General features: G+C 33.8%; 1 protein-coding gene across 1 annotated transcript in view; it reads left to right on the top strand.

The window, feature by feature from the left end:
- The first annotated feature begins 2,093 nt into the window (after positions 1-2,093).
- LOC141547264 (uncharacterized) overlaps positions 2,094-27,925 on the top strand; it is a 33,117-nt gene continuing 7,285 nt past the window's right edge. Inside the window, exons 1-2 of the mRNA XM_074275747.1 lie at positions 2,094-2,865; positions 22,224-22,853. Of these exons, the coding sequence (XP_074131848.1) occupies positions 2,148-2,865; positions 22,224-22,853 (1,348 nt within the window). The 5' untranslated portion in view covers positions 2,094-2,147. The remainder of the gene's footprint in view (positions 2,866-22,223; positions 22,854-27,925) is intronic.

Genomic DNA, 27,925 nt, shown 5'->3' with positions numbered 1-27,925 from the left:
CAATAGATTCAGAAAATCACCTTTAGACTAGAGATTTGGCAGACCTATCAATAACAAGAATTTTATTAAGCACCTCTAATGCACCAGGATATGTGCTGGGGACTTGGGATACAAAGTCCAAAGTAAGTTAATTTTGAGAAATTAGAGTCCAACTAATTTCAAAATTGCCCTCCCTCCATAAAATTCCCATCTTTACATGCTGGAAGAATTTATTTATTTCAACAATTTATTCAATAAATATTAATTGGACATGCACTGTGTAGAGTGTGTGGTGATACAAATTACACCAAGAAGTCCCAGTTCCTGTTCTGGGAGAGCATGTGGTCTACTAAAGAGAGAAAAATACTTCCAATCAATTTCCAGTTCTAAAAGGAAATTTTTCTTATTTTTTTTTCTTATTTTTTTTTATTCATTTTTCCAAATTATCCCCTCGCTCCCTCCACTCCCTCCCCCCGGTGGCAGGTAATCCCATACATTTTACATGTGTTACAATATAACCTAGATACAATATATGTGTGTAAATACTTTTTCTTGTTGCACATTAATTATTAGCTTCCGAAGGTATAAGTAACCTGGGTAGATAGACAGTAGTGCTAACAGTTTACATTCGCTTCCCAGTGTTCCTTCTCTGGGTATAGTTATTTCTGTCCATCATTGATCAACTGGAAGTGAGTTGGATCTTCTTTATGTTGAAGATTTCCACTTCCATCAGAATACATCCTCATACAGTATTGTTGTTGAAGTGTACAGCGATCTTCTGGTTCTGCTCATTTCACTCAGCAACAGTTGATTTAAGTCTCTCCAAGCCTCTCTGTATCCCTCCTGCTGGTCATTTCTTACACAGCAATAATATTCCATAACCTTCATATACCACAATTTACCCAACCATTCTCCAATTGATGGACATCCATTCAACTTCCAGTTTCTAGCTACAACAAAAAGAGCTGCCACAAACATTTTGGCACATACAGGTCCCTTTCCACTCTTTAGTATTTCTTTGGGATATAATCCCAATAACAGCAATGCTGGGTCAAAGGGTATGCACAGTTTGACAACTTTTGGGGCATAGTTCCAAATTGCTCTCCAGAATGGCTGGATTCTTTCACAACTCCACCAACAATGTATCAGTGTCCCAGTTTTCCCACATCCCCTCCAACATTCATCATTATTTGTTCCTGTCATTTTAGCCAATCTGACAGGTGTGTAGTGGTATCTCAGAGTTGTCTTAATTTGCATTTCTCTGATCAGTAGTGATTTGGAACACTTTCATATGAGTGGAAATAGTTTCAATTTCATCATCTGAGAATTGTCTGTTCATATCCCTTGACCATTTATCAATTGGAGAATGGTTTGGTTTCCTATAAATCAGGGTCAGTTCTCTATATATTTTGGAAATGAGACCTTTGTCAGAACCTTTACTTTTAAAAATATTTTCCCAATTTGTTACTTCCCTTCTAATCTTGTTTGCATTAGTATTGTTTGTACAGAAACTTTTTAGTTTGATGTAATCAAACTCTTCTATTTTGTGATCAATAATGATCTCTAATTCTCCTCTGGTCATAAATTCCTTCCTCCTCCACAGGTCTGAGAGGTAGACTATTCTCTGTTCCTCTAATCTATTTATGATCTCATTCTTTATGCCTAAATCATGGACCCATTTTGATCTTATCTTGGTATATGGTGTTAAGTGTGGGTCCGTATCTAATTTCTGCCATACTAATTTCCAGTTTTCCCAACAATTTCTTCTGAATAATGAATTTTTGTCCCTAATGTTGGTATCTTTGGGTTTGTCAAAGATTAGATTGCTATAGATGTACCCTTTTTTGTCCTTTGTATCTAATCTGTTCCACTGATCTACCGGTCTATTTCTTAGCCAATACCAAATGGTTTTGGTGACTGCTGCTATATAATATAGCTTTAGATCAGGTACACTTAGACCACCTTCCTCTGACTAAAAAGAAATTTTTCAAAGAGCTATGTCAAGGTACAAAATTTAGTTATTTCTGAATGAATCTGATGTTTGTCGCTAAACTTATATTAGAATAAAAGTATGTTTAAAATGCCCTATTTTTGTTTTATATTTTAGGCTTAAGGAGGAAAATATCTGTTTGCTTTGGACTCCAGAAAGACTTCCATCAACGTACACCATGTTGGGGAAAACTATCCTGTTTCTGGCTTTTCACATGACTCTATTAGGGACAATCTTTGCTGGAAATGTCCTGATTTGGCCAATGGAAGGTAGTCATTGGCTTAATATCAAGATAATTTTAGGAAAACTGATAGAAAAACAGCACAATGTCACAGTACTGGTTGCTTCTGGAGCACTCTTCATCACACCTACTACTGATTCATCTTTGAAATTTGAAGTATATAAAGTATCCTTTGAAAAGGAAAAAATAGAGGGTGTCATCAGAAATTTTGTTCTCACATGGCTGGAAAATAAGCCCTCTCCTGCAACTATCTGGCGTTTCTACTCAAAAATGACCACAGTCATTGATGAGTTCCACCAAGTGTCTAGAGCAATCTGTGATGGTGTGCTTACCAACCAGAAGTTAATGGATAAGCTGCAGAAGGGAAAATTTGATATCTTAGTCTCAGATCCAGTATTTCCCTGTGGTGACTTGATTGCGCTTAAACTAGGAATCCCATTTATATATTCCTTGAGATTCTCTCCAGCCTCCACAGTAGAAAAACACTGTGGGAAAGTGCCATATCCTCCTTCCTATGTTCCTGCTGTCTTGTCAGAGCTCACCGACCAGATGTCTTTTAGTGACAGAATAAGAAACTTCATCTCCTACCATTTACAGGACTACATGTTTAATACTCTTTGGTCCCCATGGGATTCCTACTATAGCAAAATTTTGGGTAAGTTGCACTTTCCATTTTCATATTTGTATCCTGATTCTGAGATTCTTTTGGATTTCTCCATTTACTCTGTAATAAATCTGATGTAAGTGAATTTGTGGAAAAGTGATATGATCACAAGGAACCAGTCTGGCTCTTACTAGATTACCTCGATTTCCTTCTTTGACAGGGTTGTTATACATGTAGATCAAGGGATTATTTTAGATAGGCTTTGCCTAGACTTTAGCTAAGACTTTAACAAAGTCTCAAATTCTGTTCTTGTGGTCAAGATGGAAATATGCCTGCTAGACACCTGTAAAGTACAAATGTATTTGGAACTGGTTGAATGGTCAGATTCAAAGAGTAGTCACTAGTTATCTGTGGACCATTTTCTGACAACTTGGATGAACATAGCTACTATACTTTTCAAATCTACATATCACACAAAGTTTGGAGGGATTTCTAATGCATTGGACAGCATATTACGTATTCTAAAAGATCTTAGTTAGAAGATGGGGTCAGATCTGATCCAATGAGATATAAGAGGAATAAATATAAAGTCTTATGATTGACTTCAATAGTCAACTCTGTTAATACAAATGCACTTAGTGGCAGTTTAAAAGATCTAAGGACGTAAGCTCATTGTAATTCAAGAATATGAGAGGGAAGCCTAGAGAACTAATGCAATATAAGATTTCTTGAACAAAAAGGATTTTGTGTGGAATATGGGAAGCAATAATTCCACTATAACAATCAGAACACATCTGGAGAATTGTATTCAGTTACATGTGCCACAACTTAGGAAGGGAGTTAATGGGAGAGGGATCTGTTGATTATTAAATTTTCAGTGTGAGCATTTACATCTCAGCATTTACAGCACTGACAAATGCTAGAAATTAGCATTTAGTTTGTTATTTGGTGATTGTCTAAAGAAATGATGGAGATAATGTGTCTTATTGGGCATATACTAAGTGCTAGTAATGGTCAGATTCTATTTTCTCCTGTAGAGAGAATGCATACCAAGGATATCAACATTGTGATGAAATGACAAGGTCACACACCCCAAGAAAAACTGAAAATGTTGCCATTTTTGCAAAAGTGTGTGTCAAAAAATAAAATATAGTTAATAAAATTTTTTATCATAGATGGAAATTCTATCTCATCTTTCTTATAAAAAAATCTCTTTGTAGAAGGCCCTGATAATGATATTAATTTTCATGACAAGATAATTTTTATTATATTTCACACTAACATTTAAATTGTGATTTTAAAACATTATTTGTAATGCTGATGCTGTCTTCACATTTCAGGGTTCCTTTTTTTTTTTTTTTTTTGAAACTCCAGATACTAAATAGCTTTTCCTCAACATTTAAATACCTTTCCAAAAATATACAAAATAAATCAGAATTATAATTTAAGATGAGATCAAATAGAATGCATTTTAGTTATTGATATAAACTTTCATGTTAAAAATTTTAATATGAAACAATTTTAATATGAAAATGTCACAGGACTGGTTGCTTCTGGAGCACTCTTCATCACATTATTGATTTACCTCTGAGGTTTGAAGTATATAAAGCATCACTTGGAAAGGAAAAAATAGAGGGTGTCATCAGGAATTTTATTCTCACTTGGCTTGAAAATAAGTCCTCCCTAGCAACCATCCGACATTTTCATATGAAAAATTATCTGAGTTTCAAGTCCAGCTTCCAACTTTGGGGAATTAGCTCTTGGAGGCATGATTATCAGAGAACATAACCTTGCAAGAAAAACTTGAATAGAGAGTAAATATTTGGACAGTGAAGAGAAAAGAGATGTGGCCATTATCAGTTTAATTCAAGAAGAATTTATTAAGTAGCTAGCTTGTGCAGGATATATAGGATACAAAGATAGAAAATTGATACCCTCTAGGTACTTATATTCTTCAGAGAGGAAATAGGAAATATACAGATAATAACAATAAAAGTAATAACAACTAGTATTTGTATAGCCCTTTAGGTTTGCAAAATGTTTTCCTAATATCTAATCTTATAGATGAGTAATATAAAATATATTCACAATAATGAGGGTGGAGCATTTATAATTTATGGAATAAAAAAAGAACCTCAGAGGCAAGGGATAGAATATTTAGTCAAAAGAACAGCAACTTTACTAGCTTCTCTTAAAAGTGGAGTGTGAGGGCAGCCTGGGATTGCTTCTATTCAGTACTGCTAGGACTGGCTTCCTTCAATCTCTCCCCGCTCAGCAGTATATTGTCCTTTATTTAAAAAAAAAAAAAACGTTCCTGATGATTTAAGGTGAAATTTTGTAAGGTGAAACTTCTTGAAGCTTTGTTTCTTTCCAATGGAATTGGCCTTAAGGCCTACTGTTTATTGATCTATTGGATTCAGTGGACAGTCTAGAAGTGTCTTCACTTTATTAAGGCCGAATCTCAGCCCCTGGAGACCCTATCCTTTCTGAGTTCCTCTTAAGTTGTCTTAGGAGGACAACTGCTTTATTCCTTTAATTTTGCTGTTTTATGTTCACATGTGGCTATTTATCATTTGTATGTGGAAGAAATGGGAAGCATCTGGAAATTTCTGAGCTACTCCCTTATCATCCCAGAATGCCCCTTTGTTTAAGCTAAATTTAAAGGGGATTTAAAAGCCAAACAAGAGAATTTTTATTTTACTCGAGAACCAATAAGAACCCACTGAATATTCTTATGTAGGGGAGTCATATAGTCAATTTGTTATTTAGGACTATGAATTCGACAGTTGGGTAGAGAATGGATCAGGGAAGGATCAGGCTGGATAAAGGGAAACTAATTAGGTGGCTACATCAATATTCCAAGCAAAAGGTGATGGAAGCCTGAATTAATTGGTAAGGAAAGAGAAGGGAATATTGGGAAGATATAATCTAAAATATTTGGCAATTAATTAGAGGGGAGTGGAAGATTAAAAATTAAAGGATGGATTTGAGGAGTGGATACAATGTAAGCTGTCATAGCAAAGACTGCTTTATCTTTATATCTCCAGCATGCCTGGAACAGGGCCTGCTGCTTAATATAAAACATATTGATTACTCCCAGGTTGTGAATTTGGATGTGTGAAAAATTGGTGAAAAATCATGGACAGAAAAGGTAAATTTAGAGTAGGTTGGCTATAGGGAGAGAGCTGAGGAATTCTCTTTGGGACTTGTCTAGTTTGAGATGCCTATGGGACATTGTATTAATGCTTCTTTCTCACTTGACAGGAAAAGTCAATGTATCATTTGAGAGAATTTCTGAGTTCCCTGGCTCATTGTCCCTATGCTGAAAATATGCTACCATCCCTATCAGACATTGTGGAGTGACCTTACAAACAAACAGTTAATCAAATCAAAAAATGAACAGTTTTACTTACAAGTTAAAGAAAGAAAATAGTACTCATACAAGAGTTCCTGGAAATGGACATCTGTCAATGGGTAACCCTCTTCTAAAGACTTGATGACTTCATTCACAGCCTTAAACTAGTTTCTGTTCTCAACTAATACTGTCTCTTGTGGTGCTTCCAAATATGCTTCAGAAAGGGGTTTCCTGAACTCATAAACTGGTATGAGTGATTCCTCTCTCTTTTTTCCTTTACATTTTCCTGACTATTCTGCATGAAACACACTTCCCTCTGTTTGCTGTTCTTAGCCATGGCCAGCAGGTGTCATAACTTGACCAGTTTTTAAAAAAAAAAATTTCCCTAAGCAGACAGAAATTCTTTTGTTGTTTTTAAATTTAATTTAATTTAATTTTTGGTTTTGTTTTTGTTCTTGATTTGTCTTGTTTTTATAGGAGTGGTGGGAGGTAGCAGGCTTTTGCATGTCCAATTCAGATAGGTTCTATTCAGAGGCCTATATCTTGCTTAAATAAGATATATAAAACACATTTCAAATCTTAAAACACTATATAAAGATATTGTAGTTGTTGTGTACAACTCTCCATGATGTCATTTGAGGTTTTCTTGGCCAAAAAAAAAAAAAAAAAAAACTGGCATGGTTTTCCAATTCCTTCTCCAGTTCATTGTTATTATTGTTATTATCCCTGTTGTTGTTTTCAGTATTTAATGAGCTCCTGCCAACATCTAGTTTCCCACCTAGTATTAGCCACATCCTGGGACATTTAATCTACCAGGCCTCCCATCCCTCCCTCAGCCTTCCAACATCAACTTGGATCTGAGGTTCAAAGTCTGAGCTTTTTTCCCCCCTCACATACTTAGAAGGAGTTATCTTGGGTAATTATTGTTATTATTTTTTTGCTCCATGTCTGTATAATTAATTTGATCGATCTATCTATCTATCTATCCATCCATCCATCTATATTACTGAATCCATAAGCCCATGTGATATATACTAATTTATTGATGATTCAAATTAACTTATATCCCTTTCCTTTTTATAAATAATATTATGATTGAGAATACCTTGCAGTATCAGAATGAAATAACTCTCTAAAATTATCGGTTATTTCAGTTCTCTCTTTGTGCCTTTCTTGCTATGATCACTGGAGGTTAAAGAATGAATCCGCCTTCCACCTATCCTTCTAACTGTTAGAAACTCTATTCTTCAGATCTTTCAGAAAAACAATTTATTCCACGAAATAATGATTCACTTCAGTGGAATGCAATCTTCAGTCTCTCAAAACACCAGAAACATCCACAGCTTCATTTTCAGAAAGTGTTTTCCATGCCATTTTGTATTTAACACCCAGAAGTGAGAATTTACTGAACTATCATTCCCCAATAACATGTTTCAAGAAAAATGGGCAATACTGCCATTTTTGCACAAACATATGTTGAAGAATAAAAGAGTACATAAAAACTTCTATTTTCACATGTTTCTCATGAAAAAAAAGACTTCATAGAAGACATAATAATATTAATTTTCATGAAATATATCATTTTAAAGACAAAGATATTTCTTACATTAAGGTTAAATTGTGGTTTTTTAAAATATCACTTGTGTTGTCAGTACAAATAAACCAGTAAATATAATTTAATAATGTCTTCACATTTCAGGGTTCCTATTTTCTGAAAACTCAGATACAACAACTTTTCCTAATTTTTTTCCTAAATTTTTTCCCTAAAAATTAAAAGAATAATTTCTTTTTATAATATATAAATATACATCAAAATTATAATCTAAAATGAAATTAGGTGGAACTTATTTTTAATATTTGATATAAACCTATAACACTCTTTTCCTATAAAATTGCTTTACACTTTTTTTTTGCTCTAGTGCTTAATAATAATCATGGTTAGAATTAAATAAGCATCTACTATCTTCCAGGCACTGTTCCATGTATTACATAAATATCATATAATTTGATCCCAGGAGAGATAGATATTATTATTACCACCCCCATTTTGTAATTAGAGAAACTAAGTAAATGGGGTTTTTGTTGTTTTTTACATAACTTACCCAGTGTCACATGGCTAGTAAGTTTCTGAGACTAGATTTAACTCAGGTGTTTCTAACTTTACTGTTACTTACATTTGGGGAACCTGACAAAAATAGGTTAAGGAAGTTCCTCTATAGCTGATAAGTTTTGGAAGTTATATTTGAACTCAGATCTTCTTTATTTCAGGCCCAGAGCTCTGTGTCAACTGCATCATTGTTCTATCTAGCTGCCTTATTAAATTAAAAAAGAATGCATGCAAAAAAAAATGGTTTTCCTGGAGATCCTGGTTGTTGAACATCTACCAGCCTACCTCTATATTGCTTTAGCAACATTAAGTTCCTCAAGAGTGCAATAAAAGGCTCAGAAAAAATCTTAATTAGACTGGTGACTGTAGGTCAATAATAATGATTATAACTGACATTTACATAGTAATTTAAAGTTTACAAAGTGTTTCACAGTCATTATCTTATTTTAGCCTATTATACCCCTAGTTATTGATGTGAATAAAGTTGAATTTTCCAAGATGTCCAGGAGTAGGACTTTCTGAAGAGAATAGTAATTATGACCAAAAACACAGCTACTATTATGATACTTACATGTTATACATAATTTATATTCAAAATGGAAGGCATGACTTCCTGAAGTCTGTGGCTCAACCCTACAAGGTCATGACTTCATCCCCAAGGAATATGTTATCAGTCAATTAGAAGGTGGGAATTTGTGGCAATTTGATTTTCCCCACAGTAACCAACCATGAAGCTTTTCTCATCTAGCCATACTATCCTTCATTCATTATACCCTAACCAGGCCCTACCTTAAACCCCTGACAGTATTGTACAAATTCCCAACTTTTCCTTTTCTAAATAGGGCATTAATTCCACAGCTGGAAATGGACAGATGCCATTGAGAAAATAAATCTTTTCAACAGCATCTGCCTTCCTTCCTGTCTCAACTGAGTGGCCACTGAGAAAAACAAGGTTTTAATAAGGGTGCATGATCCAAAAAAAAAAAAAAAAAAAAAGTTTTACTCTCAGATTTCTGCCTTTGTAGTTGGTTATAACAAGTTTCTTTTCCCTGCCTTTGAACTTGGTTATAACAAGTTTATTTTCTGACAATTATATTATATAATGCAGGTAGTGGTGTCATCTCTAGTTTGTTGAATAGTATTTTGGGAGTTTATGGGATATAATACCTTTTAGAAATCCTCTCTATGTAATTCAGATTTAATTATTTCTTTCTCTCTCTCTGTTTCTCTCTTCTTTTTCTTCCTCTTTCTGTCTCTCTGTATATGTCTCTCTCTCTCTCTCTCTCTCTCTCTCTCTCTCTCTCTCTCTCTCTCTTTCTCTCTGTCACACACACACACACACACACACACACACACACACACACACACACACACACACACACACACTTTCAATGTTGTTATTGTGTTGTGACTGATTCTCCATGACCCTATTTTTGGGATTTTCTTGGCAAAGATTTTGAAGTAGTTTGTCATTTTCCTCTCCAGCTCATTTTATAAGTGAAGAACTTTTTTTAATAAGTGATTTTTATAAGTTTTATAAGTGAGGCAAACAGAGTCAATTTAAGGGTAGGGGCCCGCAGATCGGTGCAAGAGCAGAGTCTGCGCGGACAACTTCAGCTGATGTCAAGGGCTACGAGCGCAGGTTACTGATGCTGCTCGCACATCACGACTTCCCAGAATCAGTTAGTTAGTAAACATCTGACTTCATATTTAACTTAGTTCCTCCTGACTCCAGGACTGATGTTATCCACTATGTCCTCAAATCAGAAAGTGTGTGTGTGTGTGTGTGTGTGTGTGTAAGAGAGAGACAGACAGACAGACAGACAGAGACAGACAAAGAGACAGAGAGACAGAGACAGAGAGAAACAGAGAGAGAGAGACAGAGAGACAGAGAGAGACAGAGAGAGACAGAGACAGAGACAGAGAGACAGAGACAGAGACAGAGACAGAGAGAGACTATTATTTTGATAGTTTAATAATATTCCTAAATAGGGAATAGTTACTTAAAGTCAGCCCTCAATATTCAATTTAACTTTTCCGACTTTAAGCATTCATAGGATATTTACTACCTATCTTATAACAAATATATATGATCATAAAAAACAAATTCTCACATTGGTTATGTCCAAAAATATGCCTCCTTCTTCATATTGAGTCCCTCACCCCTCGGTCAGAAGATATACAGTTCTCAGAATCATGTTTGGTCAATGTATTGATAAAAGTTACTAGGTCGGTCAAATCTATACATTTTAATAATGTTATAGTACAAAGTGTATTCTTTGTTCTGCTCACTTCACTTTGTATCAGTTTCTCTGAAGCCATCCCATTCTTCATTTCTTATGGCATTCCATTAAAATAATATACTATATTTTGTTACAACCATTCTTCAATTAATGGCATCAGTACTGTCACCACAAAAAGAGTTGCTGGGAAAAGTTTTATACTTATGGGTATTTTTTTTCCTTTCTTTAATCTCTTTGGGGATAGAATTCTTGGAATTATATCTTGGATATGGTAAACATGGATCAAAGATTGTGCACATTTTAGTAACTTTTTGGGACATAGTAACTTTTTGGGACATAGTAACCTTTGGGACATAGTAACCTTTGGAACATAGTAACCTTTGGAACATAGTAAACTTTGGGACATAGTAACCTTTGGAACATAGTAACCTTTGGAACATAGTAAACTTTGGGACAGAGCAACCATTGAGACATAGTAATTTTTGCAACATAGTAACTTTTGGGACAAATTTTGCTTTCTGGAAAGACTGAGTCTAAGTAGTGTTATAAGAAATCGGAATTGCCGCAAATGGACAGGTGGAATAAAAGGAAAAGAGATCTATTATTACTATCCATTCAAATCAATTGTTCCACTACTCAGGGCAGGCAGACCGTGCAATTTAAGGGTAGGGGCCCGCAGATCGGTGCAAGCGCAGAGTCTGCGCGGACAACTTCAGCTGATGTCAAGGGCTACGAGCGCAGGTTACTGATGCTGCTCGCACATCACGAGCTCCATCTTCTCTTTCACGCTCTGTAGCCCACAGCAAGTGTGGAGGCGAGATGCAGAGCTCTTAAGAAGCTTACTGCTTAAGAGGGAACTGCAGAGGGGAGAAGCTTCTTCACAGCCCTTCTCAACTACCAGGAAGCTGGGGCCCTCAGCACTTACCTGATCATACAGGTATAAAGTTCCCTACCTTGGCCGATCACTCCGGCCATCAGAAATGGGGAAAGACATGAAAACAGAAGAAAAAATTGTGAGTAACCTACAATTTTACAATTTATAGAAAAGGAAAACAGAGGCTGAGTTTAGCTTGTCTATTAAATCAGGAGTTGTGAACTTACCAGTAGCTTTGATAAGAAGGTGGTTCAGAGCAGCAGATCTTTTTTCGTAAGAGAAAAGAAAAATATGTTAGGAAGGTAAAATGGTAGAAAGTGAATACTTAATTTCAATTTTTTTTCTTTTAATGGCTATTTGATGCTCATTAAAGAAAAAAATAAACATACTTCAAGTGGGAAAAAATAAAGGGAATATAGTTCTCATTTTCAAATGTACTATAAGTTTAATAACAATCTTAACAAATAAAATCAAAGGGTCAAAGGAACAAAAGCCCACATAAAACCATAAACTCTAAATCACTTCTATTTTGATGAAAATGTCTGTGTATTAAAAGTTTAACAAGTTAAAAAATCTATTAGGCAAAGTCAAAACTAAGAAATCTATTAATTAGAAGAATATGGTATTTCTAGTCTTTAAAACTTCTTAATTTTTTATATTTATTTTTAATAATTTATTTTTTTAAATTTTAATAGTATTTGTCCAATTACATGTAAAGATAGTGTTCAACCTTCATTTTTGTAAGATTTTGAGTTCCAGTCTTTTTCTTCTGTTACTTCCCCCTCCCCCTTCCCAAAACAGCAAGCAATCTGGTGTGTTAGATATGTACAATCATTTTAACATATTTCCATATCAGTCAGAAAAATCAGAATAAGTGGGGAAACTCAGGAGAGAAAAAAAAAGCAAGCAAAAATAGCAAAACAAACAAACAAAAAAAGGTGAAAATAGTGTGCTTCTAATCCACATTCAATATCCATAGTTCTCTCTCTGGATGTGGAAGGCATTTTATTGGAATTGTCTTGCATCCCTGTATTGCTGAGAAGAGCTAAATCTATCATAGTTGATCATTGTGATTTTTTAATGGAGAAAAAGCAGATGCAAAGGTGAATTTTTACTAATGATTTTTGAGAAGAAAACAAGTCTAGTTGTGAGCATTATCATGTTTTTTTCCTGTTTTCCTCTACTCTATCAAACTTTGATTTTGGTCATTTCTTTCCAATGTGCTGCCCTGATATCCTATTTTTGATTCTTATTAATTTTGTGACCTTGGGAAAGTCTATTAATCTGTAGTAAAATGAAGAGATTTTACTGGATGGCTTATGAGGATCTTTCTAGATTTGGATCTATGATTCTATGATCTTATTATCTTATGTTTATTGGGAAAATCAGGATAAAATAATTAAGTAGAGTCAATCAGCAGTTATTTTGTGAAGGTCTCGTATTTGCAAAATGGGTTCTAGGTAATGTACAGGTCACCATCCTTTTAGAACACAGCTCAAATGATCATTTTTCTAGAGGATAGATTTTCATGATTTCCTATGGTTGAAGAAATCTGATAGTGATCAACATTCCAGTTGTTATCTAATGGTTCTCTAAATTGGCTTGACTAGTCCTTAATAGACAAAGACATCTCTGAAACATAGTCTGACTGCATTTAGTTGGCAAAATCTAAAAGAACTCAGAGGTGGCTATTATCCTAGTGTGATATCAGAGTAAGATTTTAAAGGACTAATATCCTAATACCAATAACTGGATTCCTTTGTTGTTTTGCCATGCTCCCAAATCAGTTATGTTCTGGACTCCAGAGGACAGCTCCTCTCAAAGGATCCAAAACAGGTTTTAAAAGATAGATTGGGGAGCAAAAGAGTTTCTTCTCTAAAGGAGCATTTTAATGTAGGAGACAATAGGAGGTTTCAGCTATAAATCAGATAGAAAGATCCCATGGTCCATAGGGTACAGCAACACAGCAGATGTTAATGCCTTAAGGTCATTTGCACTGCAAAAATCCCATCCATTTGTGAGGTCAAAACATCTGTAGTTGTCGAGGTCTTTGATGAGAAAAACTTTCTTTTCTAGGTCATCAGTAGCTGTGACTGCAGCATCAGCAGGATCATTGACCAAGCTATATCTAGTTGTGCAGGCTGCACAGAGGTTGCTTTACAAGATGATGGCTCTGAACTAGATCTGGTTCAAAGCTTTGTACATAATAGTTTTAGCTTCATTGAATTTCTGAACTCAAATTTTACTTAGTACTGGTTGGTTCATCAAAAAATTACTTCCCATAGGAACAGTTTTCAAAAGAAGAAATTCAAGCTATTAATAATCACATACAATACTCAAATAATGACAAAAATATAAATTAAAACAACTTTGATGTTCTAGCTCACACCTATCATATTGATAAAGATGACAAAAGAGGAAAGTAATAAATACTGAAGGTACTGAAGAAAAACAAGTACATAAGTATACTATTGGTAGAGCCATGAATTGGTCCAAACATTCTGATAAGCAAGTCAGAACTATGTGCAGAAAGTTAGCAAACTATTTATGAAGCCAAGGAAAGAGAAAAAGGATCTATATGCACAAAACTATTTGTAGCATCTCTTTTCAGAAGAGCTTTTCTGGCTCAATAACCAGAAATTGGAAACCAAGGGAATGTGCTATTATGTCAGAACAGTTAAACAAATTGTGTTATGTGAATGTAATGGAATATAATTGTACCATAAGAAATAATAAAATGGATAATCTCAGAAAAAAATGGGAATACATCTTTTAACTGATTCAGAAAGAAGTAAATAGAACTAGGAGAACAGTTTATACAATGATGACAACATTATAGAGAAAAACTACTTAAAATACTTTAGAATAGGGAAAGGGAGGGAAGAAAGGAGAGAGAAAAGTTTGGAACTTAATACCTTGTCAAATTGAAAGGTAAAAATTGTCTTGACATGTAATTGGCACAAAAATGCTATTAAGGGGAAAAAATACATTAAAATTCTGATCAATGCAATGAAAATCCACTGTCCAAAAGAATAAACATGAAACATGTGACACCTTTTGGCAGAGATGTGATGAAATTAAAATGAAAAGACCTAGATTTACTGATATGGCTAATGTGGGAATACATTTTGCTATAATATGTATGGAAGTAAGAGCTTGTTTTTCAACTTTTTTTAAAAATGTGGTCAAATGTGGGAAGGTAGTAGGAAGAACAGATTATTTTTAAACACTTATTAATTGAAAAATTAAGACTATTTTAAAAGTTCGTTTTTTTGCCTTATAAATATAGTATCTCGTGCTCAAGTTATTGGAATAAAAATCCTTGATATTTGATCATGGGAGAATAGTAAAGCTTTTACTTGATCTTTTTAATCTCAAATATTTCAGATCATGTTTCTTATCAAATTACTTTCTTCCTAGTTAGAATCACTATTTAAGGTTAACCTTACCAAAGCTCAATTTTCTTGTTGATGCCCTATGGATAGGATAACTTCTACTGGAAAGATCAGGTAAGAACCAGTGAAATAATGTCCTACAAGGACAGGGTAATGCAATGTTATATAGAAATAATTAATGGACAAATGATATAAACATAAAACAGTAAGATAGTGCTAGTATGGAAAGGTTATTTACTGGATTCAGAGTCAAACGGAAAAGGTTTTTTAAACTTAGCCTTGCCATTTATCTGGGAGATTTTGGGCAAGTCACTCACTCTCTGGAACCTGGTTTCTTCATTATATAATTTCTTATAAGTGGAATGGAGTTTACTACATCATCCGTGAGGTCCCTTTTGGCTGCAAATCTATTAAGTTATGAACTTGTAGTCTTCATTTCTCTTATTTAAATATCCTAAGTAGCCTTGTAATGAGCACTGAATTTTATGTATCTACCACATGTCTAAAATAGATTACTGAATAGGTGGGTAGGAGGAGAGATATTTATTGTGAGATTCTATTTTTCTTATAATTAAGCCCCTTAATCTCTATAATTTATTAGGATATGGACATGTTGCTTTTAACTAAAAATCACAAATATAGTATCACATTTCAAAGATAATGATGTAGTATCTTTTTGTAATTTTTTCTTTCAACTTTATTATTCTAGAAACATTTTGGCCTCATTTTTAACCTTCCATTTTTGTTCTCAGGAGTTTTATGAATCACTGTAGATGTGAACCTCTCTTTGAACTTGACTGTCTTTTTTTCGACATAACACATTTGAAATATGTTATTTATGAAGTGTTGCAGAGATAACATATGATATCTCATCTCACACTGCTTTAAAAGGAAACATATGATCATGATTGTATTAATCTGCTCTCTTTTGTTATAGAGATAAATAAAAAGTTACTATGAAAGTGAGTTCATTCATTTTGGGAAACAATATAAAATCATAGAATCCAGAGCTGGATTGGTTCTTAGTGATCATCTAATCTTTCCCTTCCCCACTTTACAGAGCAGGAAACTGAGACCTAGAGTAGTTGAGTGCCTTGCCTGAGGTCACGTTGGAAGTATATTGAAGAGTTTAGACTCTACCCATAACCTTTGATGATAATCCCAATAGTCTTTCTAGTATATATGTAATTATATATTCTAATATTATTTACAACAACATATAAAATATAAGATATGTATTACAATATATAATTATATCTATAGCTATTTTCAAATATCTGAAGAGAAAGAAAGGACTGTATGTAACCAGTTGATACCAGTTTCCACTGAGGAAGATAAAAAGGAAAAAGGCTTAACGATAAGAAAAAGATATAAAGAAAAATTGTACATTTTTTGATCATTATCTAGTGGGAGGGTGGGATGTTCAGTGTATTTCTGACTAGGACATCCTTGGGTAAATTATTGTTCCTCAGAAGCTAGGTACCAGGAGAATTGACTTGCACCCGGGGACTGTGCATATACCTGTTATGGTGAATCATTTAGCTGAGAGTTTCCTTCTGCTCTTAATATCAAGCAGTCTCTGAATATAACCAAGAAATGGACTCACCTGAATCCCATGCTTTCCAATTTAAAACTGAGCAGGTAAATTGAATTTTCAGTTTTCCAAATAGATGTCATAAAAAAGATGGGGCTGTTCAGGGAAGGGGTGCCATTCTAGCACTGGTAATGACATTTATAATCCATAAAGCTGTAGAATTCTCCCCTGCCCTGCCTCCTCCCCTTTCCTACCCCAATGAAAGAAAACATTGAATCAATTTCTACATAACCATGAGACTTCTCATTCATACTTCATGGAGTTTATGTCTAAAACATGTTGCAAATAGGCTAAATTAAATTGGCATAATTAATAATAATAGTTATAAAATTAATATAAAGCTAAATATGCACCAGTACACCTGATAATTCATATGCTAACTGTGGTAAACGCTTTACAATTATCTCATTTGAACCTCAACAAGCCTGAAAGATGTGTGCTATTATTATTATTCTCATTTAACAGATGAAGAAACTGAGGCAGACAGAGATGAAATGACTTGTCCAGATCTACACAACTAGTATTTTAGGGCAGATTTGAACTACACTTTGTAGATTCTTGAAATGAGGGCTATAGACTCTGGTCTATACTTTCATATCAATATTGAATTCTGTATCGTTATTTAATGAACTGAAACACAGAACTTTACTATCTGCTGAAAAGGGGATAAATCAGCTCTCTTTTTCTCTCTGTGGGTTGGGGTTCTGCTGCTCTAGGAGGTCAATAATGGAAAGAATGTTAACTATAATCCTCTCTCTCTCAGACACAGCACATCTATGATATTGAAAAGAGAAATTCAGAGACTTAGTTACTCGACAGCACTGCTAGGAAAAAAATTAGTGTGGAGAGATAAGAAACAGCTACCAAAATGGATGTTTTCCCTTATGTGCTAGGTACTGTTGCTTTTCTGAGAGAGTAAATTAACAGAATCAAGTAAAAATGTCAAACAGTAAGAGAAAAATCAGGTTGAAGGAGTAAGCCAAGAATCCAGAATCGATACCTCCATATTCAAGTAGATTTTGTATGACATGATGGTGGACTAATGCCACTGAACCTCTTCCTAAGGTTTTTCAAAGTAGATGTAGAAATTTAACTCTTTCAAATCTTACCATCATTTTAATTGGGTCCTAGTCCCCCATTGCTGTCCCTTTCCTCACCCTTTCCTCACCCTGGAATGAAGTTCAATGGTTTCCATCTTAGCATCCCATTTTTTTTATTATCTTATTTTTAAAAATTAATTATAGTTTTTATTTACCATATATATGCATGGGTAATTTTACAGCATTGACAATTGCCAAACTTTTTGTTCAATTTTTCCCCTCCTTCCCCCCCACCCAGATGGCAGGTTGACCAATACATATTAAAATATACATTAAATACAATATATATATATATATATATATATATATATATATATATATATATATATATATATATATATATATATACACACACACATGTCCAAACAGTTGTTTTACTGTACAAAAAGAATCAAACTTTGAAATAGAGTACAATTAGCCTGTGAAGGAAATATAAAATGCAGGCGGACAAAATTAGAGGGATTGGGAATTCTATGTAGTGTTTCATAGTCATTTCCCAGAGTTCTTTTGCTGGATATAGCTGGTTCAGTTCATTACTGGTCTATTGGAACTGATTTGGTTCATCTCATTGTTGAAGAGGGCCACGTCCATCAGAATTGATCATCATATAGTATTGTTGTTGAAGTATGCAATGATCTCTTGTTCCTGCTCATTTCACTTAGCATCTGTTCCTGTAAGTCTCTCCAGGCCTTTCTGGAATAATTCTGCTGGTCATTTCTTACAGAACAATAATATTTCATAACATTCCATATACCACAATTTATTCAGCCATTCTCCAATTGATGGCATCCACTCAGTTTTCCAGTTTCTGGCCACTACAAAAAGGGCTGCCACAAACATTTTTGCACATGTGGGTCTCTTTCCCTTCTTTAAGATCTCTTTGGGATATAAACCCAGTACTAACACTGCTGGGTCAAAGGGTATGCCCAGTTTGATAACTTTTTGAGCACAGTTCCAAATCACTCTCCAGAATGGCTGGATGTATTCACAATTCCACCAACAATGTATCAGTGTCCCGGTTTTCCCATATCCCCTCCAGCATTGCGCATTATCTTTCCCTGTCATTCTAGTCAATCTGACAGGTGTGTAGTGGTATCTCAGAGTTATCTTAATTTGCATTTCTCTGATTAATAATGACTTGGAGCATCTTTTCATATGGCTAGAAATAGTTTCAATTTCTTCATCTGAGAATTGTCTGTTCATATCCTTTGACCATTTATCAATTGGAGAATTTGGCATCCTATTTTTAAAAGGTTGCCAACACATGATTTAAACAAAAATAATGAGCTCCCATTTATATAGCACTTTTAGGTTGTTGTTAAGTTTTTCCCTATTTTGTCCAATTCTCCATGCCCCATTTGGGGTTTTCTTGGCAGAGATACTAGAATGGCTTTCTATTTCTTTCTCTGGATCATTTTACAAATGATGAAATAAAGATACCAAAGTGACTTATCCAGGTTCACACCATTACTAAGTGTCTGAGGCCGGATTTGAATGAGTCTTCTTGACTCCAATCCCAGTGGTCTAGCTACTCTACTACCTAGCTCCTCACTATCAAGTAGATAATGAAATTTTAATTGTCTTTATTTTACAGATAAGGAAACTAAGGCTCTGAAAGACTGATTTGGGCAAAGTTGTTCCTTTAGGAAGTATCAAAAACAATGGGTGGTTCAAGACAAATAAAATAAAATTTCTTAAGGAAAAACCCAAATTCCTGCATTTATTTTAATTTAACACATATTTACTGATCACCTAATATATACAGGTCCTATTAAAAAATAATTACGCAATAGAAGATGACTTAACTTTACTATGTAAAAAGCATTTAGGATATATGTGACCATAAACACTAGATGAGCCAGTGGTGTAACTAAGATTCTAATAAAATACTTATCCAATTTTGGAAAGATAGCATCTTAACTAGGGGAGTTAGCACAGTGGACTCTATATTGGTCAACTCACAGCAGAGGTAATGTGTCTAGTTATTTTTACCAACCTCAAAAATAATAGTGAAACGAAATGGATGGAAGCTAGGGTGGTGAAATATTCAGAGTCTGAACAATGAGGGACTGTTGTAGGATTAGGAAATTTAAGTCTGATAAAAAAAAAAAAGGACAATATGCTAACTATTACGATTTGTTATATAATAGACAGGGTAGACTTGTAATGCAAGATTGATTTAAGAGAAAAAAAATTAGATCAATAGGAACAGGCAGATTTCAGTTGGATAAAAGGAAGAATTTTCTTACAATTAGTGTTGTCAATGAATGGAATAAGTTGCTTCAGGGTAGGAACCTCTCAGTTACTGGAGCTGTTTGATGGAATTCAAATCTGAAATAAATTTATTCCAGCTGTCTCATTTCACTAATGAGAAAAAGGGGCAGAAGCATGATGTCTGAAAGACACTTCCATTCTAAAATTCTAGGACTATATAGTGATAATCTTGATGAAAAGTGTAAACCCAAACAATATCACATCTGCAGTACCTGGAGAGCCTTAACAGTTAAGGGCTATTTCTAGATGAGGCTATTTCATAGAATGCTAGGTTGGAAGACCCAGCCTATTTGCAAATTTTTATATCATTTAAAAAAACTAGAACTCAGAGAGCCCTATGTAAAATTCAGGCAGAAGTATTACATATTCCTCAATAACTATATGTTTCTCAAATAAAGAATAAACACAGCTTTGAGATGTTTTCCCTGGGGCCTTTAATCTCCTGAGCTTTCTACTTCAAAGTAAACAATGAGTATAAGGAAAAAGGAATTTGATTCTGATGGTTTTTTTTTAAAGGCTTTGAAATCAGCTTAGATATCAGTTTACATATTTTAATGATTCATATAGTTAGTTGTTTTTTAAATTTAGATTTTGGGTGAAGGCTGGAGCTACAGTGGCCATTCATGGTCCTGATTTCATTTCTGATCATCCAGGAAGCTATGACCTGATCCATTTTTCCAATCTGAAACAGTTCTTTGATACTTAGGCCATCTAATAGTCTTCTGCTTTTAGGGGCTTATAATATTGGTGTAAGACAGTGCCAACACTTTAGTCTTATTAAAATTCAGAACTCCAGAATTCAAATGATTCTTCAGAATCAATCTCCCCAGTAGCAGGGACTAGAAATCTGTACTACCACTTTTGGCAGTTTATTTCTTCTTAAATAGATGTCTTTCTTTCCTCATGTTGGAACTTCGTGATGTTCCTCATCTTTTCTGAGGGATTGATAAATGATTTTTGATTGAAATAAATAGAATTAATAAATTGTAATATCTGAGAGCAGATCCAATCTATTATTCATTTTTGTATTTTCTGAAAAAAAAATAGGTCAATTTATTTCACATTGTAGAGGATCAGCTTACATTAATTGAATTTGAAGTTACATTATAGTTTTAGCTACCATGAACTGATGCAGTGAAGTGAGCAGAATTACAGGAACAATTTATGCAATTATCATTGCAATCAAATATTTGTATGGTGTTTATTGTGTACCAGATAAAACATACTATTAAGTGCTTTACAATTTTTATGTCATTTATCTTCACCACAACCCTGGGAAATAGGTGGTATTATTTATGGCACCATTTTATAGACTAAAAAACTGAGGCAAAGAGGTTAAGTGACTTGGCCAGGATTACAGCTAGGAAGTGTTTGAGATTCTTCCCAAATCCAAGCCCATCTACTGGATGGGCTATCTACTGAAATAATAACAGTAATAATGACAATACTGTAGAAAAAACACATTTGAAAGATATAAGAAACATGAGCTGTATAATGGCTACTCATGGGAGAGGACTAATGAAAAAATATGCACTCCAAGGCAGAGAGAGAGGAAATATATTTGTTTGTATTGCTATAAAATATCCTGTATATAACCATTGAGTGAATTTGTTTTGCTTGACGATGAATATCTATCCAGAGAAATGTTTTTATTTCCCCCAGTGGAGCTGGAGGTAGAGGGAAAATGAAATAGATTTCTTTTCATTAGAAAATAAAGGTGGGAGGATACTACAGGTGTGATTGCAGATATTTTCAAATGAAATTATTGTATTTTTAGTTAACTCTTTTACTTTTTTGTCAGAGACCTCACAAAATGGAAACAATTTGAAAATGTATATAGCATATCAATAATTTTTTTAAAAAGATGTCTTAGGTTGCAGACAGATTTTCTGAATGACAGCTTTTAAGGGCAATTTGCAGGGAGTTAAGTTTTGCATAGCATATGTCTTCTGCTTTTTGGCGATATGATCCAGACTGAGAGGTAGGTAGGTTCAAATCTCTATTCTGATTCATACTAATTGTGTGACCACGAGCATGTCAATAACCTCTCAGTGCCTTAGCTAAACTCATATAGGCTGTAGTTATAGGTAAATGGCTATAGGTAAATTCCTAATCTCTGGTCCTCTTTGCCCTCTCTTCCATTACCAAAGGGGATAGAGATGAATTCAGATTAGTAAAATAAGAACCATTAATTTATAGAAATCTGAAATGTTTTTACTTTTCTTTTTAATCTAGAGAATTAAATTATACCTGTGAATCAGACACAAACACCATTTATAAAGTTGTTGCTTTCTTTGAGGAAAAAGATCTCTGCTTACATATATTTTGAAAATCATCCTAGTCATCTGAGACAAAGTGATTTCCATAGTAAGTATCATGATGTCCAAGAAGTGTGTTTGGCTACTTATTCTTTCTATGGCTTTAACAGGAACAGTCTTCAGTGGGAATATTTTGATTTGGCCTACAGATGCCAGCCACTGGCTAAATATTAAGATCATTATAGAGGAACTAATTCAAAGAAATCATACTGTCACTGTGCTGACATCACCAAGTGCTCTCTTCATTAAATCCAGTCCTGATTTACAGGTGAACTTTGAGGTGTTTCCTGTTCCTTTTGGGAAGAAGGATATAGATTCCTTGATTCATGATTTGATTATGCTGTGGTTAGACCACAGGCCAACTCCTCTGACACTCTGGAAGTTCTATCAGGAACTGGGAAAATTCTTTGAGACCATCTTTAAAATTAATATGCAAATCTGTGATGGAGTGCTAAACAACCGGGGGTTAATGGCAAAGCTTCAAATGGCAAGGTTTGATGTATTACTAGCAGACCCAGTAACCATCTGTGGGGACCTAGTTGCTCTCAAGTTAGGAATTCCATTTATGTACACCTTGAGATTCACACCTGCCTCAACAGTGGAGAGACACTGTGGGAAAATCCCAGCCCCTGTCTCCTATGTACCAGCGGCCTTGTCAGAACTCACAGACCAGATGCCCTTTGGAGAACGAATTAAAAACATGTTATCTTATCCTCTGCAAGACTATATATTTCAGTCCTACTGGGGAGAATGGGATTTATACTACAGCAAAATATTGGGTAAGTCTGGTTAATCTACAAAATTTTTCTTTCTATTGACTGTTTTAAGCCTGAACCAGTCTACTAAAGGAAACTCCTTATAATCTTGAGGAGAGAGAATGATTGAATTAAAATGAAACAGATTATCAAGAAAAAGATTACCAAGAGTTCTCCACATAAGGTTTATATGAGAAGGGCTTTCTTCCTTTCCTATAAAATATATAAATTGGTACATGACCCAGGACAGATACATCTGTAATCTCCACATCACCCCAGAATATTTGAGAAGCTATTGATGCTGGGAACATTGTTGTGATCAATTGTTTGGATCAATTTTAAATTGGACCAAATTTGGACCAAAGTCTCAAATCTTTTTTGATTTCCCCCAGTTTGTTGGGTCTTGAAGAAGGCAACATATGAGAATGTTTTCTCTCCATTTTGCAAGGATTTATACATGACTAGGATGTCATATTTTAAAGTAGTAAACTATCACTCATAGCTTTTTTTTAATTTCTCAAGAGCCTTCCCTAAAGAAACATAGTTTATTTATTCTCACTTACATCAAAATGGTATGCTTGATTTTTCCATTCAATAGTATTATCATTATTGAGAATTTTATTAATATCAGTAATTATTAACAATAATTTATTTTTAGTATAGTTTCTTAAACTATATGCATATACTAGATACATGCAAAATTCTATACATATATCATTTCATTTGATCTCCAAAATAGCCCTCTAAGAAAGGTATTATTATTAGGGAAATGAGGCCAAGAAAAATTAAATTATTTTCCTAGGGTCATACAGCTAGTAAATATCTGAGGCAAGATTTGAACTAAGTGTCTTTCTGAGTCCTAGTCTGACAAAATCTACTGCACCACTTTAATCACCTTATACTAGTTACATTACACCTAGTCACATTTTACTGTATTAAGATCTCATTAAATATAATAACCAAGATCTCAGATAAATATAAATAAAAATTACATATGAATAAATAAACATTACAAAATAACAGCAATATTATGGCATTATCTTCTGTAAATGACTTGGCTATTTTCAGCAATGCAATGATATAAGACAACTCTAAAGTACTTGTAATGAAAATTGTTATCTATACCCTGAGAAAGAACTGAATGAAACACCCTTTCTTTTAAAAAAAAAAATCTTTTTGAGAGTTTTTTTAAGAGGATGTCTGTGTTTCCTTTCACAATATGATTTTTGTGGAAATGTTTGGTATGACTTCATTCATGCTTTCTTGGAGAGGATGGATGGGGAAGGAAGATGGGAGAGAATCTGGAATTAAAAGTTTTAAAAACAAATGTTTAAAAAATCTAATTGTAAAAATAAGACAATTTTCTCATGATCAAACATTGTTTAAATCCTGTAACTGAATTAGTACTTTTGACTCCTCATGTTATATTAGAAAAACAAAAGCTTCTTCATTTCTTGGTGATAAGGAAAAAATATGACCCATAGAGATTATCCAGTGAAGACAAATATTGGCCATTTCAGAAGTTTTATAAAGTTTCAAAATTCTGAAATTTTAAAAATGTGTACTTATATAGCCATCATTGCTAACTCATATTCTACCCTTTCCCAGTCCACTGACATCATAGTTTGACAGATTGGTAAATATGCCAGAGTTTATAAATATGAACCTCTTCAGTAAAACTTCAGTAACTTCAGTAAAAGGCAGATTTTTGAGGTTGCAAGGATTTCAATGTTTCTGTGTTGCTAGTGTAGGCATGAACCCTTTTGAAAATTTTTGCTGAGTGGCCTGGAATTTAAAATCTCTTTGATGATGAGCATATGATTAATTTCCTAACCGACTTTGTTCCTATTTTTCAACAAATGGGCCATAATCTGATCTCTTGCTAACTTGGAAATCTCTGTAATTAACCCAGACCTTACCCTTCAGACTGTGAACTAAATTCCTATTATGTGCTTTATCAGCCAATTGATGCTGGGAGAAAATGGAAGGCTTCCAACATATGTTGAGGAGGAAGCACAAATATTGATGGGTTGTGATTTTCATTACAGAAGAGCATTCCCTTTAGAAAAATTATTTATTTAAAACTAAATACAAAATAGGAAAGACAGAAAACAGAAAGACAGAAAAAGGGAAATTAAAAAAAAAACAGAATATTGTCATGTGCCCAGCAGGATATCAGGAAGGATTCAAAATATGTAACTTTTCCATTTCAAGAAAACATATATAATAATAGAAGGCAGTAGATTCATAGATGTCTATCTTTTCTTGTTTCCTTGTAGATTATTCTTTTGTTCTCTGCTGTACACTCTTTACTTTATTCTTTTTTTTTCCTCCTTTAATTCTCTCCACCACCCCTAAGCAGACCATAGCTAAACACAGATATATCTATATATAAATATAATTTATGTACCTTGAAAAGTGTCTGGTATACAATAAGCACTTAATAATTACTTGTTGATTGAGTAATTGATTGACTCAGGAGCTGTACTTTATGAGTTCATCAATCACTTCAACTGTCTCACTTCTCTGGGAAGTGGCCTAGTCTAATGGAGTTCAATGGCATATATTATTATAGATTTTAGATTGATATGATGATTCTGCTATATTGTCTGAAAGAAGTGAAAATCATTATCCCAAATAGTTTTTTTTAAAGTCTTCCTATGTCCAGGGATCTTTGAAAAGAGTCTATTGACAACTTTGAAAAGTGTTTTCCCTACTAAAAAAAAAAATCCCTTGGCCTTCAGAATGGAAAACATGTACTGTTATAACCCTCCAACCCACCCTAAGTTGTAAGAGATTGTATCAAAAGTAGAATGTAATTTCCCCACTACTTCTACAGATTTGATCTCAGTTCTGGGAAAGAAAAAGTAGAATCAGTAGAATCTGAGAGGAATAATTACAGTGAAAGGCGTGCTGTATTTTAATTCACAAAAGCAGGATGGTGTAATAGACTTAAGAGGCAGGAAATTTGAGTCCTAATCTCAGTGACTTATAACTGGAAAAATCACTTATTGTTCCTGAACCTCAGTTTCCTCATCTTCAAACATGTTTTAATAATTATAGGTGAAGGAAGGTTAAATATAACAAGGCAAGTTAAGGACTAGAATTAAAGTAGAAGAGTTAACAGGCATAGGAAATAAAGAGATATACACAAACTCTATAACAAAGATCAGGAGTAGCTTTCATTAGGAAAAAAAAGTAGAACTAATAATCATTAATCTTAGACAAAGTAAAACTTAAAGATTCAATCAAGAAAGAAATCAACATTATATGTCAGCTATTTTGATATTGTTTTAAATTAATTTCTCTATATGTATAAATACATGTGTATGTATATGTATGTAGGTAGGACTATAGATAGATAGATAGATAGATAGATAGATAGATAGATAGATGTGTGTGGGTATGTGTATAAATGTGTGTGTGTGTGTGTGTGTGTGTGTGTGTGTGTGTGTGTGTTTAGAAATATACCCATGCTTAATTGTAGCTTGTGGGGTGAAAGAGAGAAGCATGAAAGAGGAAAAATAAGCAAAAAGTACACAGTAGAGAATTAAAAAATAACTTATAAGGAAGCAAAGATGGACAGTAATGATATATAATTCTTCTATTATTACATATGCTTTCTTGATGGAAATTTATTGTTACATATTTTGAATCTTCCTTGATGTTCTGCTGAGCACACGACAATGATTTTTAAAATTTTCCTTTTCCATCTTTCTTTTTTTTATTTTCTATTTTTCTTATTTTGCATTTATTTTTAAATAAATAAAAAAGAATACTACAGAGTCATCAAAAGAAAAATTCTTAAAAACTTAAAAAACTATTATCTGTTCATCTCAGTTTCCTAGATCAGATATTTCTTCTATGTAGATTTCCTATGCTCTAATACTATGGAAGAATGGCTGTGTGGGCATTGCTAAATTAGAGTAAACCTTGAGAGATTTCTGAGAGATTGGCAAGGTTTTATTTTCTGGGGATGCTCATTAGCACTAAATTTTAGAAATTCCAGGCAGAAATTTTGGATCACAGATTGTTGACACCTAACCTCTTTTTTCTGACACAACTTTAAGAATTACATTGTAAAAAAATTAAAAGACATATACTTAGTAGAAAGAGAAAATAATGAATATAATGAATAATGAAAATAATGTCTTTTTTGATGTAAAGACCTAATGTGAATAAAACAGTTAAAATACTTATCTCTAAGATCCAAGGTTTTGCAGCCATTAGCATGGATCTCACTATGTGGCTCCTGGAGACAGGCTTTAGCAAATCTGATACCATATAGGGCAATTCATTTCCCACCTTCCCCCCCTGTTTTTCCCAGTCTCCTTAAAGTTAGTACTTTCCTTTTGAGATAATCTGCAATTTATCTTGCTTATATATAATTTACCAGTGAAGTTATTGAGGTTAGGGACTGTCTTTGCCTTCCCTTGTGCTTAGCACAGTGCCTAGTACATGGTATATACTTTATAAGTGCTTGATTTGACTTTTTCTGGGACATTTTTTCCTAACACAATAAATTTTTATCTTTTTATCCTGTGATGATATGTTGGTTCCAAGAATAGTTCATTCTTCTATGGGTTTGTTGTGCAATACTAAGGGAACTTGAAAGAAACTTATCAATGTAACTGTGACAAATACCATCACTTAAGCAAAGACAAAAATTCTCAGTCATTCTTTCTCCAAATGTCCATATTCAATTACTCCAAATTTCCAAATACTAGAAGCTGGATGTTTTCCAAATAATATAGATGTACACAAAACATTTGCATGGGCTTATCCACCTACTCTCTAACTGCAAATTATGTAAAGATATAGTTGATATTATAAAAAACATTAAGTTGGAAGATTTTCCTCTTCCTTATGATCACCATAAATTTATGCCTCCATCCTTCAAAATAGATCCAGAAGAAGCCTTGGAGTTATCTAGTTTTATTATCTCAAATGAAGAAACTTTAAGACTGACATATAAACTCAATTCAAAATTTAAAGCTAGAAAATGAATAAATATAAGAAAACATCAACAATGAAGAAATATTATGGATCCAGAGATGCTTAAGACATAAACACAGAAGATGAGAATGACTCTGTGT

This window comes from Sminthopsis crassicaudata, chromosome 6 (assembly GCF_048593235.1).
Source record: "Sminthopsis crassicaudata isolate SCR6 chromosome 6, ASM4859323v1, whole genome shotgun sequence".
In the NCBI taxonomy this organism is placed as follows: domain Eukaryota; kingdom Metazoa; phylum Chordata; class Mammalia; order Dasyuromorphia; family Dasyuridae; genus Sminthopsis; species Sminthopsis crassicaudata.
This window is presented reverse-complemented; position numbering and strand designations above follow the sequence as displayed.